Here is a 15,681-nt window from a genome sequence, read left to right as displayed (position 1 = left end):
CTGAAATTGTACTTTTCTTGATAAAGGGAAAAGTCATTTTTTAATATTTTGTTTTTTTTCTTTTACATATTTTCCTTCACCCCTTTTTACTTTTTTATTTTTTTCTTCATTTGTGTTAATGTTTTATATTTGTATTTTTAAACTTTAATAAAACTTTTTATTAGAAAAAATAAAATAATAAGGTAGGATTTTGCTGAAAGCTTTTCTTCTTCTGAATTTAACACTATTGAATATGAGAAAGAAAGGAATATAAGCAATTCCAAAAGTTGTGGCATGAAATCTTATAGGATTCAGAAGAAAACTACTACACACAAACTGCAAGATATAATGAACCTCCTAGTTGGCATTATTTATTAATTCATCTAATGCCTAAATTGCCATCTCCAAAATGACCCTGATTGACTTCATAATTAAGAACAGAGATAAAAGAAAAACTGTTTCTGGGAAGAAGCAAATAAAAAAGAACATTATTCTGTTATCCTGTTAGATTAAGAAATACTTTTTTAAAGAAACAATGTAATGAATTTGGGAGTCCTCATTTACAAGACTATTTGTTTTGTTAAAAAGATATGTAAAAAACCCTCTTATCGCTCTTTCTCCTTCTCTCTTTTAAATTATTATGATCATATTTGATTCAATTATTATTATTGATTGAGGCTGTCATGATGCTCAATTCCAAGGGATGCTCAGTTGAAAGCCATTGGTTCTGAGTGGCTTACAAAACACCAAACTAATAGCATGCATTCATAAGAGTACTGCCCACATTGTAGAATACTTTCCTAATGAGCCAAGCCTATAGCCTTCAGTAAACTTGAGAAGGCCAGTATACAGTAACTCAGACTAAGCAACTTCACAGAAGGGAGCCATCACTAATCTATGACATGAATTTTTTTGGACAATATGTTTTGACATAGGTATCAATGTTCAATAAATAAAGAAAAGATTAATTAGTATATTAACATCTTGGGGATCTGGAAAGCAATAACGGTCACATAAGTAAAGTGGATACAAATCTGGATGTTGATGGATCTACATTTATTGAAAATAAAGCTTTATTGAGAAATTACTAAGAATTGTGGTAGAAAGTTAAATTTCTTTGTCTTCTTAAATTAGTTAAATTAGTGGCCATTCCTTATAAATACTATGAATAAATATTATTCATTTGTCTTTTTTTTAAAGGCTGGTACTATGATGCTGGTTCATTTCCTTCCTGAAAATGTACTGTGGATATTTGTCAATAGTAATATTTTACTTCTGATGCATGTAGGAAATAATGCTAGTTATTTGAAGAGGTTATCAATTATTTTAAAATTCAAAGATTAATAGCTTATTCATGAAAATAATAAGCTATATTTTTCTTGCAGAAAAAACAGTCTTGCTAACCATCAGCTCCTTCACTTTATTCTTTCTAGACCAAGAATGTTTTCTAATTTGTTGAAAGTCAAAAGTCAGTGGTACAATAAGTACCAATAAATCCTGACTTTGAGGTGATTGTTCAGTTTGGGAAGAGCAGATTAATTGTCTATAAAAGGCTTGCCCTATCTAGCACTGCAGCGAAATGTAGTGGACCATGTCCAGAAAGGTTTTATTAAAAAGAATGAGGTCTACGTTTTGTCAGTCTTAGACAAAACCACTTGCCTGTCTAGCTAAATGCCATACAATTCCATAGAATGCCAGATATAAAAGGATAGCTGTTTAGAGTCTTCCAAATATTTATTGCTAAGAAGTAGCTGTAGTACAGCTAGTGCTAGCTATTAAATTGAGAATCCATACCAAACCTTCAGCTTTAATGATGATTGTGAAGGCACTTTGTAAATTTATCATATACGTAGATCTGGACAAAGCAGAAAGCTTCAAGGAATCCAGCCATTCTGACAAGGAAGTTAGTGATGTTAAGTTTATCATCTTGATTACACAAAGTCTTCCATCTTAGAGTCATTGATCTGAATAAGAAAGAAACTGCCCTTTGTAATATACTAAGGTTGGGAGACTAAAAACTCTTTAGATGTGGCCATGTTGATGTTAACTGCTGGTAGTTGTAGTTCAGCTGCAGACTTCTCAGAATAGCTACTCCTCTGCCTTTATATTGATCATGTCTTTAGTGCCAGGATTTCAAGGAGGACAAAGCCACTTATGGGTCAGATGCAGCAACTCTACAGACTAGATTAGGCCTATGGGTAGAGGTTTTTCCTTCTTGCTGTAAGGTGTGAGTCATATGCTGATAATAATACTGAAACCATTCACTGAAATGTGCTTGGAATATCCCTTCCTTTCCTTTTCCATTGACAAAGCCCATTAAAAAATTGGTGAAATAGATCCTTTCTGAAGTCCAGCATGACAAATATAAGGCACAGTAGGTTCACATATCCATGAGCATATTGGTGTGCTCATTTCAATAAAAGTTGCTAAATCTGGCCTGTGTGTTCAGAGTTGTTCAAAGTACCAAATTGAGATTGACAAGGACTAGCTGTCCAGGTCAGCAATATTTCAAATAACATTATTATTCATATTCTATCAATTTATGTAATTATTTTATTTTCAATGATTGACTGAAGAGAAAGTCAGTTCAACACAGTGCTAGGGAGATGAGGCATGTGGAGGTGTTACAGTAATATCAAACATACATATTCACTACTTTCAGTAGGCTTATTCTCATGTAAATGAACAACGTAGTACAGATACTAAAAAAGGTTACAAATCTATATCTAATTCATTTAACAAATTTCTCTCAGCAGTCTTTATCCTATAGTTTCTATGGGTGGCTGTTGTGCTTAGAATAATCCTTCCCAAAAATTGTACTTGGATATACAATGTTAGTGTTATTTTGATGTTAATTTCAAGGTCTCAAAGAAATTTTCACATTCAGACTAACATTCTTTACAGACAGATGCTAAAAAGGTTTTCCTTTTCCTTTCCTTTCCTTCATGCAGTTTCAATTAGATATCTTCAAATGAGTAATTTGATTATAAGTTTCTTGATTTGTGTATCTATCACAGAAAAAGCATCATATCAGCCTCCAGTTCTGTTTTTAGAATATCATAATTAAAAGAGATTATACGCTTATTGTACAATGAAAGAACAAATAAAGCAGAAGTTGTGGAAAAGTAGTAAAAATCTACTAGTTATAATGTTCTTGTTAATAAGCCTAAGTGGTTGTTTTGATGAAACATCTGGATAACTTTAATCAATTTTCCCACTTTCATTTCAATTTTTTTTTTTTAATTGAATTTCTATACCGCCCTACTCCCGAAGGACTCAGGGCGGTGCACAGCCATGAAATAAAACACATAGATATACAAAATTTAAAATCGAATAAAATGGATTAAATAAATTTGGCTGAATTAATACCCATAATTTAAAATACCCATATTTTAAAATCCATTAAAATTTAGAATTTACACTTAAAAGGGAGAAGATTTAGGCGAGGCCAGCTTGATGAAATAAAAGCGTCTTCAACTCGCGGCGGAAGGTGCGCAGATCCGGAATCCTCCGTATCTCTGGGGGGAGCTCATTCCAGATCGTCGGTGCCCCCACAGAGAAGGCTCTCCCCCTAGGGGCCGACAGCCGACATTGTTTGGCCGACGGCACCTGGAGGAGCCCTCTCTGTGGGAGCGTACTGGTCGGTGGGAGGCTGATGATGGTAGTAGGCGGTCCCGTAAGTAACCAGGTCCCAAGCCATGGAGCGCTTTAAAGGTGGTAACCAGAACCTTGAAGCGCACCCGGAAGACCACCGGGAGCCAGTGCAGCTCGCGCAGGAGAGGTGTTACATGGGAGCTCCATGTTGCTCCCATAACCACCCGCGCGGCCGCACTCTGCGCCAGTTGGAGCCTCCGGGTGCACCTCAAGGGGAGCCCCATGTAGAGAGCATTACAATAGTCCAGACGAGAGGTGACGAGGGCATGAGTGACTGTGCGTAACGAGTCCTTCAAATGAGGCCTTCTGAATGTTACTCCAAATTACTTTATATAAGACAACAAAATGAAATCCTTAGTAAATTGTTTCCCCGCCCCTTACATCATGCTAATTTTCTTTGCCCCTTTGACTTCCTTTTTTGTTCCCTCAATGTTGACTCCAGGACTTGTCTAGACATATCCCTTCAATTTTCTTGGCAAGATTTTGGGAATAGTTTGCCATTGCCTACTTCCTAGGGCTGAGAGAGAATGGCTGGTTTAAGGTCACAGCTGACTTTGGGCCCAAAGTGGGAATAGAACACATGGGCTCACAGTTTCTAGCCTGATGCTTTCACCACCTAACTAGCTCTCTATTCCATGTAATAAAACATTTATATTTAACCTACATATTTTAAAATATTACCAATTCAGGCACTTCAGAATAGCTATCTGGAATTCTTGAGAAGCCTAACCAGAAGAAAGCTATTAAATTCAGTGCTTCTTAGGGTGTACAGAATCCTGAAGGTTGGGATTCTAATGCATTCAGCTCCTAATGGATAATCTTCAACAATGTGACTTGATTGTATTTTTTTACACAAGAGGCAAAATTAGATACTAAAGATGACTGTGAGCTCACAATCTGTTCATGATATCAAGGAATTAATCAAATACATTGCTTTCTAACTGGAAGAAATCCCAGCAGTGGTGAGCAGGCATTCCATTCCATTCCATTCCATTCCATTCCATTCCATTCCATTCCATTCCATATTTCATTTGCTACTACTATCATTTCTATCCCTTTTTATGTTATACCCAGACATATCATAATGTATATGAACATTGATAAATCACAGCTCAGCAAATAATTATGATGCAGTGATCAAATACTGTTGTCAAATAAGGGAACAGCAAATCATCCAATCACTTCTATGAAGATCAGATGATTTGCTTTATTGTACAGTATTCCATCTCAGATGTACACATGGGTCAGATTAACAAAGATAGACGTTTATTCTACACAGATTGACTTTGATTAATTCTCGATGCTTGATTGAATGATGTTTTTCAAGTTTGTTATGGCTAGATAATTCATCTCTGAAAAGTAAATCATTGATTGGAATCTATGATGGTGGTATCTGCCTAGCTGCAGAAATATTTGTTATGCTGCTATCAAGATACAATTTTTGAGCAGAAGTTTAGGATTATTATCAGTGGTGGGTTGCTACCAGTTTGCTCCGGATCGGGGTGAATTGGTAGCAGTGGTGGTGGGATGCTCTGTCCCCCCGCCTGGACGCTTCTGTGCATGCACAGAAATATTGCGGGTGTGCGTAAGTGCACGCATATGAGTGAACTGGTAGCAAACTAAATTGAAACCCACTACTGATTATTATGTAATCATATTAGTACTACAGTAAAAAAACAGCTATATAAGTACATGAGAAAGTATCTATGAAGTTGTTTTCATTTCAGGATTTCATGGGCAATTAAAATGAACATTTGCATCCCAGACAAAAGTAAAGAAAGCTGAACAGTAACAAGTATAATTTTTGATTATAGAAGTAATAAACGATTATGAAAACAATAACTAGAAGTGATATGATGTATCAAAACTAATACTAAAGGCACTAAAGCATAACAAGGTAAGGAGGTTGAACAATAGAATCAATGAAAGCACCAGCTATTTACTTGAGGGTTACAAATAGAGTGCTTAGATGTTGAAAGTAAGCTGACTGATTATTTTCACTGATTATAGAAATTTCTATTTTGAAGTTTCTGATCCTGCAAAACCTCTGCCCCAACAACATATATGTTTAAGTGTTTTCTTTCTCTAGAGCAGAGTGTCAAACTCGCATCGTCATGGTGGCGTCACGTGATGTATCGGGACTTTCCCCCCCTTTGCTAAACCGGGTGGGGGCAGGGCCAGCACATGACACATCCGGCCCGCAGCCCGCAAGTTTGACACCCCTGCTCTAGAGAACACTCAGACAATTCATCTATTACATGTGCTATATTCCCTACAGAACTCTTTGGCCTGTACTTTTTCTTATTTGAAAATCTAACACCTGCAATATTTACCTGGACTTAATGGATCTAAGTTGGTAGAATAAACAGAAGGTACCTGAAATAGTCACATTTTGAAAAAAAAAAGTAACATAATCCACATCACCATCAAATTGAGTCATTTTTAATGACCACATCATTAAACATGGTCTAAAATTACCTAACCACTTTATCTATTTCTGGCAACAAAATAGATCAATTTCATGATTACAATCTACAGAACGAAAGAGCTATCTTCCTTGAATTATGATTCTCAGTTTTGAAAAGCATGCTTCACCTAAAGGAATTTTAATCCCCATTTGTGAGATGACACAGAGATGTGTGTCAGTGATTCCAAGCAAAAGACAAGATAGAAACTCCATCAAGTTATAAACCCTTGAGCAAAATATATGTCCAGTAGAGGCTCAGGCTGACTTAATAAAAAGCACTGAAAACCATCACCAGCTCTGCACATTTCATATCTATGGTGACATTTGATGCTTCTGGCCTGAAAAGAAAAACAGACCTTTCTTAAATTTTGCTTAGCAGAAAAATTGCCAGTGCCTTTGCTAGCAAAGATCAGTTGTTGATATACTTCTCCCTTAATGAAGATACAAACTTTAGTTTTTTTGGTTTAATGAAATCTCTCCAGGCTATATCGTCAGCTTTGTGAGATACCCAATTACTGTTGCAGAAGATACAAAGCAAACAAGGGGTCAGAAAGATGGGAAGACTGCATACTTTACCTGTTTAGTTCTCATTTTGGAGTCTGCTGACAGATTGTTGTATGTATAATGGGCCTGTGTAACTCCACAAAAAAGAACTGCCACTATTCCTGGAAAAAACAACAACAACCCACACATCAAGCTGTTTTCATTTCCTCCTAGGATGTACTCAAAAGGAAAAGGGAAGGATGTGGGGGGGGGGGAGAGGAGGGATTTGCCTACTTGAAAAATAATTAAACAACATTAACTGCCTATAAAAAAAGCCATAAGAAGGTGTTATAATAATTTGCTTCAATGAACTAGAATTTAGCTTTGATCAAAATAATTTGAGGTGAGGAAGCTCTTGCATCTTGCTGTAATGTGATCTGCTTACTATACATCTATACAGTTTTGTTGTTTGAAGACTGTCTAACTTAGAACTGGGCATGTTTTGCCCTCGGGCTACATCTGGCCTTTTGACTGTTCCTGTCTGGCCCATGTGAGGTCAATTAAAAATTAGAAATAAAACATAAATAAGTGTGCACCATGCATGCAATTGAGCAGACTTAATTCAGCCTATTGGCTTGGCCATTTAATTCAGTCTCCATTTCTCATGTGGCCGGTTGGGAAAATTACTTGTCCATCCCTGGTCTAACTATTCAGAATCGCTGTGAAATCATCCAAATACAACACTGATCTTTAATATGATACTATCCTAATCTGGTATATTCTCAATTGTGTCAGTCTTTTGCAGTGTGCATAAGAAATCTGGCAGACTTTTCTTATCAGGATGTCACCTAACAATATAATACATCAATTGGTAAATTGGGGCTCATATTTCTAGCTGTAACATTATCAACACAGACAAAGAGAAGAACTGCTGTCTTGTAAAATAAAAATTTTGCAATCTGGAGGTGCTTTTCTCAGATGTTGATGCTAATTGAGTCAATAATTCCAGAATAAAAGCAACAATTCAGCTTGTTTTCTTAGAAACAAGCAAATTCCATAACAAATTGATTGTATTGAAAAAAATATCACCAAGATTAATTTCTATTGTACACACCAGTTAGTTATTGTCCAGCCATAAATAAGTCTCTTAACTTCACTGGGCTCTCCTCTCAGGGAAATATGTATAAAATTGCATTTTGGAACTGAGTTTGCACAACAGAGAGACTTAAAATGTGCAAAAAGCTAGAATTTGCTTTTATAGATAAAATCGCATTACCATGGATTCTCAACTGCATTATATTCTTGGAAAATTTTATTAGTGAAAATATTCAATTTTCTTCTGACATTATCCAACTTTTATTTCAAAATGCTATTGCTTACATAGCAATTGTTAAAAGAAAAAAAAATATTCATTGGCTCCCTTCTCATTAAAAGTTAGAGGAGGCCTTCACTATCTGGAACTAAAAATAATTCCTTCATTGGAAACAATTTCTTACTAAGATGTTCTTTTCCAACAAAAAAAATTTAAAAGTTCAGTTTTAAAGAAATGCTGAAATGCTGAATTGATTGGTGCAACTTGGAGAAATAAAATTGTGGCTGCAGATATAATATTCTTATTTAATTGTTGATTACATACAAAGTAACTCTGCCTAACTTGAAAATAAAAAGATTTATGGTTTTGTGAAGAATTTATTTTCAGATGCTGAAAATAATATCATCTGTAATCCCTTTTTTGATAAGTGCAAATTTTAAAGATGATAGATATACTGTATTATATAAATATATTTTATTATTCATTATACAGTCAGGTCCGGAAATATTGGGACATCGACACAATTCTAACATCTTTGGCTCTATACACCACCACAATGGAGTTGGAATGAAACAAACACAATGTGCGTTAACTGCAGACTGTCAGCTTTAATTTGAGGGCATGTACATCCAACTCAGGTGAACGGTGTAGGACTTACAGCAGTTTGCATATGTGCCTCCCACTTGTTAAGGGACCAAAAGTAATGGGACAGAATAATAATCATAAATCAAACTTTCCCTTCTTAATACTTGGTTGCAAATCCTTTGCAGTCAATCACAGCCTGAAGTCTGGAACGTATAAACATCACCAGACGCTGGGTTTCATCCCTGGTGATGCTCTGCCAGGCCTCTACTGCAACTGTCTTCAGTTCCTGCTTGTTCTTGGGGCATTTTCCCTTCAGTTTTGTCTTCAGCAAGTGAAATGCATGCTCAATGGGATTCAGGCCAGGTGATTGACTTGGCCATTGCATAACATTCCACTTCTGTCCCTTCAAAAACTCTTTGGTTGCTTTTGCAGTATGCTTTGGGTCATTGTCCATCTGCACTGTGAAGTGCTGTCCAATGAGTTCTGCAGCATTTGGCTGAATGTGAGCAGATAATATTGCCCAAAACACTTCAGAATTCATCCTGCTGCTTTTGTCAGCAGTCACATCATCAATAAATACAAGAGAACCAGTTCCATTGGCAGCCATACATGCCCACACCATGACACTACCACCACCATGCTTCACTGATGAGGTGGTATGCTTAGGATCATGAAAGTTCCTTTCCTTCTCCATACTCTTCTCTTCCCATCACTCTAGTACAAGATGATCTTAGTCTCATCTGTCCATAGGATCTTGTTCCAGAACTGTGAAGGCTTTGTTAGATGTTGTTTGGCAAACTCTAATCTGGCCTTCCTGTTTTTGAGGCTCACCAATGGTTTACATCTTGTGGTGAACCCTCTGTATTCACTCTGGTGAAGTCTTCTCTTGATTGTTGACTTTTACACACATACACCTACCTCCTGGAGAGTGTTCTTGATCTGGCCAACTGTTGTGAAGGGTGTTTTCTTCACCAGGGAAAGAATTCTTCAGTCATCCACCACACTTGTTTTCCATGGTCTCCCAGGTCTTTTGGTGTTGCTGAGCTCACCGGTGCATTCCTTCTTTTTGAGAATGTTTCAAACAGTTGTTTTGGCCATGCCTAATGTTCTTGCTATCTCTCTGATGGGTTTGTTTTGTTTCTTCAGCCTAATGATGGCTTGCTTCACTGATAGTGACAGCTCTTTGGATATCATCTTGAGAGTTGACAGCAACAGATTCCAAATGCAAATAGCACACTTGAAATGAACTCTGGTCCTTTTATCTGCACATTGTAATTGGGGTAATGAGGGAATATCACACACCTGGCCATGGAACAGCTGAGAAGCCAATTGTCCCATTACTTTTGATCCCTTAACAAGTGGGAGGCACATATACAAACTATTGTAAGTCCTACACCGTTCACCTGAGTTGGATGTACATACCCTCAAATTAAAGCTGACAGTCTGCAGTTAACGCACATTGTATTTGTTTCATTCCAACTCCATTGTGGTGGTGTATAGAGCCAAAGATGCTAGAATTGTGTCGATGTCCCAATATTTCTGGACCTGACTGTATGTTTGAAGGATGGGTTTACCCCTGCAAAAGATGACATGTGACCAAGGAGAAAGGAACCAGCAGAATAACCTGCAAATATACTGCTACAATGACATCTCTGAGTCATAATGTAAATGAGGCAATATATTTCCTAATCTGCTAAGAAAGTTCTATTAATATATAAGCAATTGAAATGTTGGCGGCTTTGGTTTTCCTTTGAATGAATCTTTCAAATGAAATGAAGTTTTAAGTTTTATTAAATTTACAGCCAGCCACCCCAACCAACCCTGGAAGGCTTATTATAAAAACAACCAATAATACTCCCTCCTCTGCAACATGGCCAAACCAGGCATAATTGTATAAAACATTCAACAAAACAACATGTCAGTTTAGGGAAGAAGAACCAGGTCCTTAAGACTTGCATAAATTATGTCAGGGTTTGTGCAATATGAATACAATTCCAAGTAGAGGCATCACCAAAAAGAAACCTCCATCCACTCCAAGGCCTTGTCAAACCACCCATTAAATTCTTGGCAAAATTTTCATATTGTCTCTGAAACCCAAACCCCTGGATACATACAGTATATAATAAACCCAACCCAATAAACCCAACTGATGCCTATAGCCCAACTTTAACAAAGGTTCTCCCTTTAAGTTATATCACTGGGAAGCCATTAATGCTTCCCAGTGATATCACTGGAAGCCATTAATGCTTCCCAGTGATATCCACCCCTAACCCTCCAGCCCAGTCTCATGATTGGACTGGGCTTGAACCTACAAGGGAAGACCCTGAAAACTTGGTAAAACATGCCAAGTCAATGCCTCATCAAGGATAAGATAATTTGTCGCAATTTCAAACACAGGTCCCAGCCAACAAATTATCTATCAACTTAATTGCCTAGCCTCACCCACAAAAAGCAACTCCCACAGCTGCTTCTTCAACATAGCATTCCAAGAATATAGCTCAGGGGTCCCCAACCCCTAGGCAACACACTGGTACCAGTCCACAGCCTGTTAGGAACTGGACCGCACAAGCAGCGGATGAGTGAAGCTTCATGTAGATCTAGAATTAGCACATAATGTTCATTTATCCAATTCTAGATAAAAATTGCTAAGCTGACCACATAGGATCACATTTATTCCTTTAAAGCCCTGGACCTGATCTCTGTTACAGTAAATTAAAATTATACTATAAACTACATAATAATTATAATTACATTAATTGACTTAAGGTAGTTTATAATCTAGGTTTCATGTTGGTTTTACTTTTCCTTGTCTGATTTGGTTTTTAGAATTTAGGAATGATGTGTGTTTGCTTTTGAATCTTAGACGTGCTAAATGTATCGACACATTGATTTCCTATTCTAGAGCTTTCTCAACTTGACCAAGATGTTGATTTTCAGGTCTAATCCACTTAAAGCTACTTATGATTAAGCAATGAAGTTATTTATAACTCCATTACTTCTGATATGCCGTATTGATTGCCACCATGGAAGAACAAATAATGTACTAAATATGTAACATGAAAAATCTGTTGACTAATCATGGGATTCAATTGATTGGAATGATTATTGGTATTTTTAGCTGAGGTTTATCATCAAAGAATAAAACAAAAAATAATTTGTTCTGGACTCCACAAATGATTGGAAGAAAGAAAATGATAGAGGTTCAACTATATCCTAAATCTTACAACCGAGAACTGTATTGAAAATATTTGACAGAAATATTTATTTATATATATATAAAAATATATTGCTCTGGAATTTTTAACTGATTCTTTTGGGTAAGAAAAGTTCTCTGGAAATAACCTGAAAGTGCTTCTGGGCAAGTCTGCCAAATCCAAGGTGGCAAGATCACTCTATGAAGTGTTTTAATTAGAACGTCTCACACAACTGGATGTCAGAGTATTGCTTTCAGGCTTGTGTCAACTGAACTGTGCCACTGAGTGTGCCAGTGGAAACTGGCAAGCTTGACAGTACTTGTAGATTTTCATCTGAAAACTCCACAAAAAAACATCATGAAAGTGACTGAGTGAAACATTTCAGGCAGTCATATAGGGACACAATACTTTACCATGATATCTGAATACCAACTTTTGAACCTTGTTCTAAATAAAGATACATTTTACATATTTATGTTGCTAATGTATTATAATTCTCTTTAACCAATCTCACATGTATGAACAATAAGCTTTCTATTTTGTAGTAGATTCTATAGAGAAAATTGAATTGTAAATTCAGAATATTGTGAATTCAGGGAGAAATGAAAATAAAATAAAAATAATGGTAAAGGTTCTCCTTGCACATATGTACTAGTTGTTCCCAACTCTAAGGGCTGGTGTTCATCTCCGTTTCAAAGCTGAAGAACCAGCACTGTCCAAAGATGTCTCCGTGATCATGTGGCAGGCATGACTAAATGCCAAAGGCACACGGAACGCTGTTACCTTTCCACCAAAAGTGGTCCCTGTTTTTCTACTTGCATTTTTTATGTGCTTTCAAACTGCTAGGTTGGCAGAAGCTGGGACAAGTAACGGGAGCTCACCCTGTTATGTGGCACTAGGGATTCGAACTGCTGAACTGCTGACCTTTTGATCGACAAGCTGAAAGCTTTAAGGAGCACTTCCTTAAAACATGAATAAAAAGAACTATTACTGGAAAGGATTTTAAAAGCGATAAATGATTTTTTTTAGTCCCATGGAGAACAGAGCAGGAGAATCATAATTCTCTCTGGTTGTATATCATAGGCATAAACTCTCCTCCACAAAATCTAATATACATATTAATCCTCAAGTATACTATCTGTCAAAGAATATCCAATTCTCTACCAATAGCACTTATGAAGGAATTAATTACATGTGTAAAATATGTAGCATATGAAAGGTGATAATGATTAAAGATTCCAGAAGAATCCAGCTGGAAGCCATTTCATAACACTATGCATTTACAGTATTTCCTATATTCACAAACATTTGACATTAAATTTTATTGTACAAACTGGAAAAGATAATTACTTGTAATAATTTGAGCAATTTGTTTCCAATGAAATTAATAACAGGTTGTAAGTTTCTGTATGATTTCTTTTTTAAAAAAATATTTCTAATTGCATCTGGAATATTCACACCTTGGCTTCTAAAAAAAATTACAAAAATTATAAATGTAAAACCCATCTGTGAGCATTATAACAATTAAAATTACTGTTATTCCATATATATAAATGAACAGGAAAAAGGTTCTAAATCATATCAAAAAAGAAACTTCAGTATGTCACTTAAGTGTGAAACATGGTATCACCCAATTATATACCGCATAGTTTTATCCTAAGATCTAAAAATGAAACTTTATGCTTAGAGAGGCCATATGTCCAGCAATAAAATTATCATAGAAAACTATAGTATCTTGTAATGACAGATTTTAAATAAAAACCTTTAAACATTTTTAAAAAACCACACACAAAATACAACTCTCAGCTCTCTCGCTTCACACCTGAGGTCGGTAATAAACCACGCTGCAGTCAAGGCTCGTTAAGGCAGGAAACAGTTTATTCAGCGTCCGGAGGTGCTGCAAACGCTTGCTGAGTTCAGGTAAAGATAATACAAAGTCGGCGTTGGGCGTCACCGCCACTCAGCGCAGGTTAAATAAGCACGCCCATTAGCCGTATTTCCGGGCTCCTCTCTGCCGGCGCGCCCCAGCAATTAGGAACGGCAACGCGCAGCAGCTGTTCAGCATCCTATCTCGGCCGCATTGTGACCGCCCGCCTACTCCTTCTCACACCCACCGTCACCAGATCGTGCTCAGAACTGACATCCCGAATCACACCCCACCACCCCCCCTGCTCGGTACTTCCGCTTCTACAGGAAAGATCCCATCGTCAGATTGTCGAGCATGGGGTCCCGACAGGCGGCTCCCCCTACCAGGGGTCCACCTGTAAGAGATAAGATAAGAGATTAACATGTAATTATGCAGTTGCTTGTACACTATTCCCAGGCTTGTGGGGGTATTTCTTGTGATACCGTTTAAGCAACTTTTCAGCCCGAAGATTTTCAACTGGTACCCATGAGGCATCTTCCAGAGGATAGCCCTTCCACCTCACTAGATATTTTAATGTCCCTCTACTTAATTTGGAATCCAAGATTTCTATAATTTCGTAATGGGAGCCGACTAAAGGCCCTGGACGTTGTGGAGGGTTACGCATACCAGTTGCGGGCTTTAACAGGCTGCTATGAAACACCGGATGGATCTTTCCCAGTAATGGTGGTAACTGAAGTTCAACTGTTACTGGATTTATAAGCTTTACAACAGTAAAAGGCCCGAGGTATTTGGGACCTAGCTTTTTACTGGGTATCTGTAACCTAATGTATTTAGTGGATACATATACCTGATCTCCAACCTGAAACGGTTTGTGGTCTTTCCGTTTCCTGTCTGCGAATGTTTTATACTCTTGTGCCGCTTTTTGTAACGCCTCTTTGATTTTCGGCCATTGGACTCCAATCCGTATTCCCCACTCCTTAGGAGATACCTTCTCCAGCTCACCTACGTCAAGTTCGGGGATTGCAATAAAGTCTCGTCCATACACGATTTGGAATGGAGTAGCACCAGTACTTCGCGTTGTTGTAGGCTACCTCAGCGAGTGGTATGAGCTCTGACCAATCGGACTGCTGATATGATACATAACAACGTAGATATCTCTCTATCATAGCGTTCGCCCTTTCTGCAGCCCCATTGGTACTAGGGTGGTAAGCGGAGCTTAACCCTTGGGATGAACCGATTAAACCAATAAACTCACGCCAAAAGCGCGCTGTAAATTGTACCCCCCTGTCCGATATGATTCGTTGGGGCGTCCCATGCAACCGGTATATGTGTCGTATGAACAACCGAGCCAATTGTCTTGCAGTTGGCAGGCCTTTACAGGGGATGAAATGAGCCTGCTTAGAAAAAAGATCAACCACAGTCCATATAACCGTGTGGCCTTTACTATCAGGCAGGTCTACCACGAAATCCATCCCTATTTCTTCCCATGGTCTGCTGGGCCTAGCGACCGGTTGTAACAAACCGAGTGGTTTACCGGGCTTTGTTTTCATTACAGCACATACGTGACACTCTTTCACATATTTTTCTACCTCCTTCCGCATACGAGGCCACCAGAACTGTCGCCGAACGAGATGGAGTGTTTTCAGAAACCCAAAATGTCCAGCGGTTTTGGAATCATGACATTTATTCAACACTGTTGTCCGCATGGATTGTGGTATATATATCTTGGATCCCATCCACGCTAAGCCCTCACGCATGGTTACCATTGTTCTGTGCTCAACCAACCAAGGGTCGCACTGCACTGCCTTTTCCAATTCTACCTTCCACTCGAATCGGGTTGATTTATCGCCCACCCCTGCTATCGGTTGGGGTTGTGGGATTATCGCTTGCACCACATCTTCCCGTTTACTATCGAATTGAGGCATCCGGGACAATGCATCGGCTAGGAAGTTCCTGCCCCCTGGGACATATTTTAACTCGAAATTAAATCGCTGAAAGTACTGTGCCCAACGAACCTGTTTTGGCGACAGTTTCCTAGGGGTTTGCAAGGCCTCTAGGTTCTTATGGTCTGTCCAGACCTCGAACCTTCTGTCCGTTCCTTCCAACAAATGTCGCCAGGTCATTAAAGCCCATCGCACCG

At 37.9% G+C, this 15,681-nt stretch overlaps 1 protein-coding gene across 1 annotated transcript in view; it reads right to left on the bottom strand.

The window, feature by feature from the left end:
* SLC9A9 (solute carrier family 9 member A9) overlaps positions 1-15,681 on the bottom strand; it is a 260,985-nt gene that overhangs the window by 140,332 nt on the left and 104,972 nt on the right. The window contains exon 9 of the mRNA XM_070945808.1: positions 6,677-6,765. Within this exon, the coding sequence (XP_070801909.1) occupies positions 6,677-6,765 (89 nt within the window). The remainder of the gene's footprint in view (positions 1-6,676; positions 6,766-15,681) is intronic.

Source organism: Pituophis catenifer, unplaced genomic scaffold (genome assembly GCF_029215685.1).
Source record: "Pituophis catenifer annectens isolate HBS135680 unplaced genomic scaffold, rPitCat1.0.hap2 SCAF_6, whole genome shotgun sequence".
Taxonomy (NCBI): domain Eukaryota; kingdom Metazoa; phylum Chordata; class Lepidosauria; order Squamata; family Colubridae; genus Pituophis; species Pituophis catenifer.
Note: the sequence above shows the minus strand (reverse complement) of the source record. Positions and strands in the feature narration are given on the sequence as shown.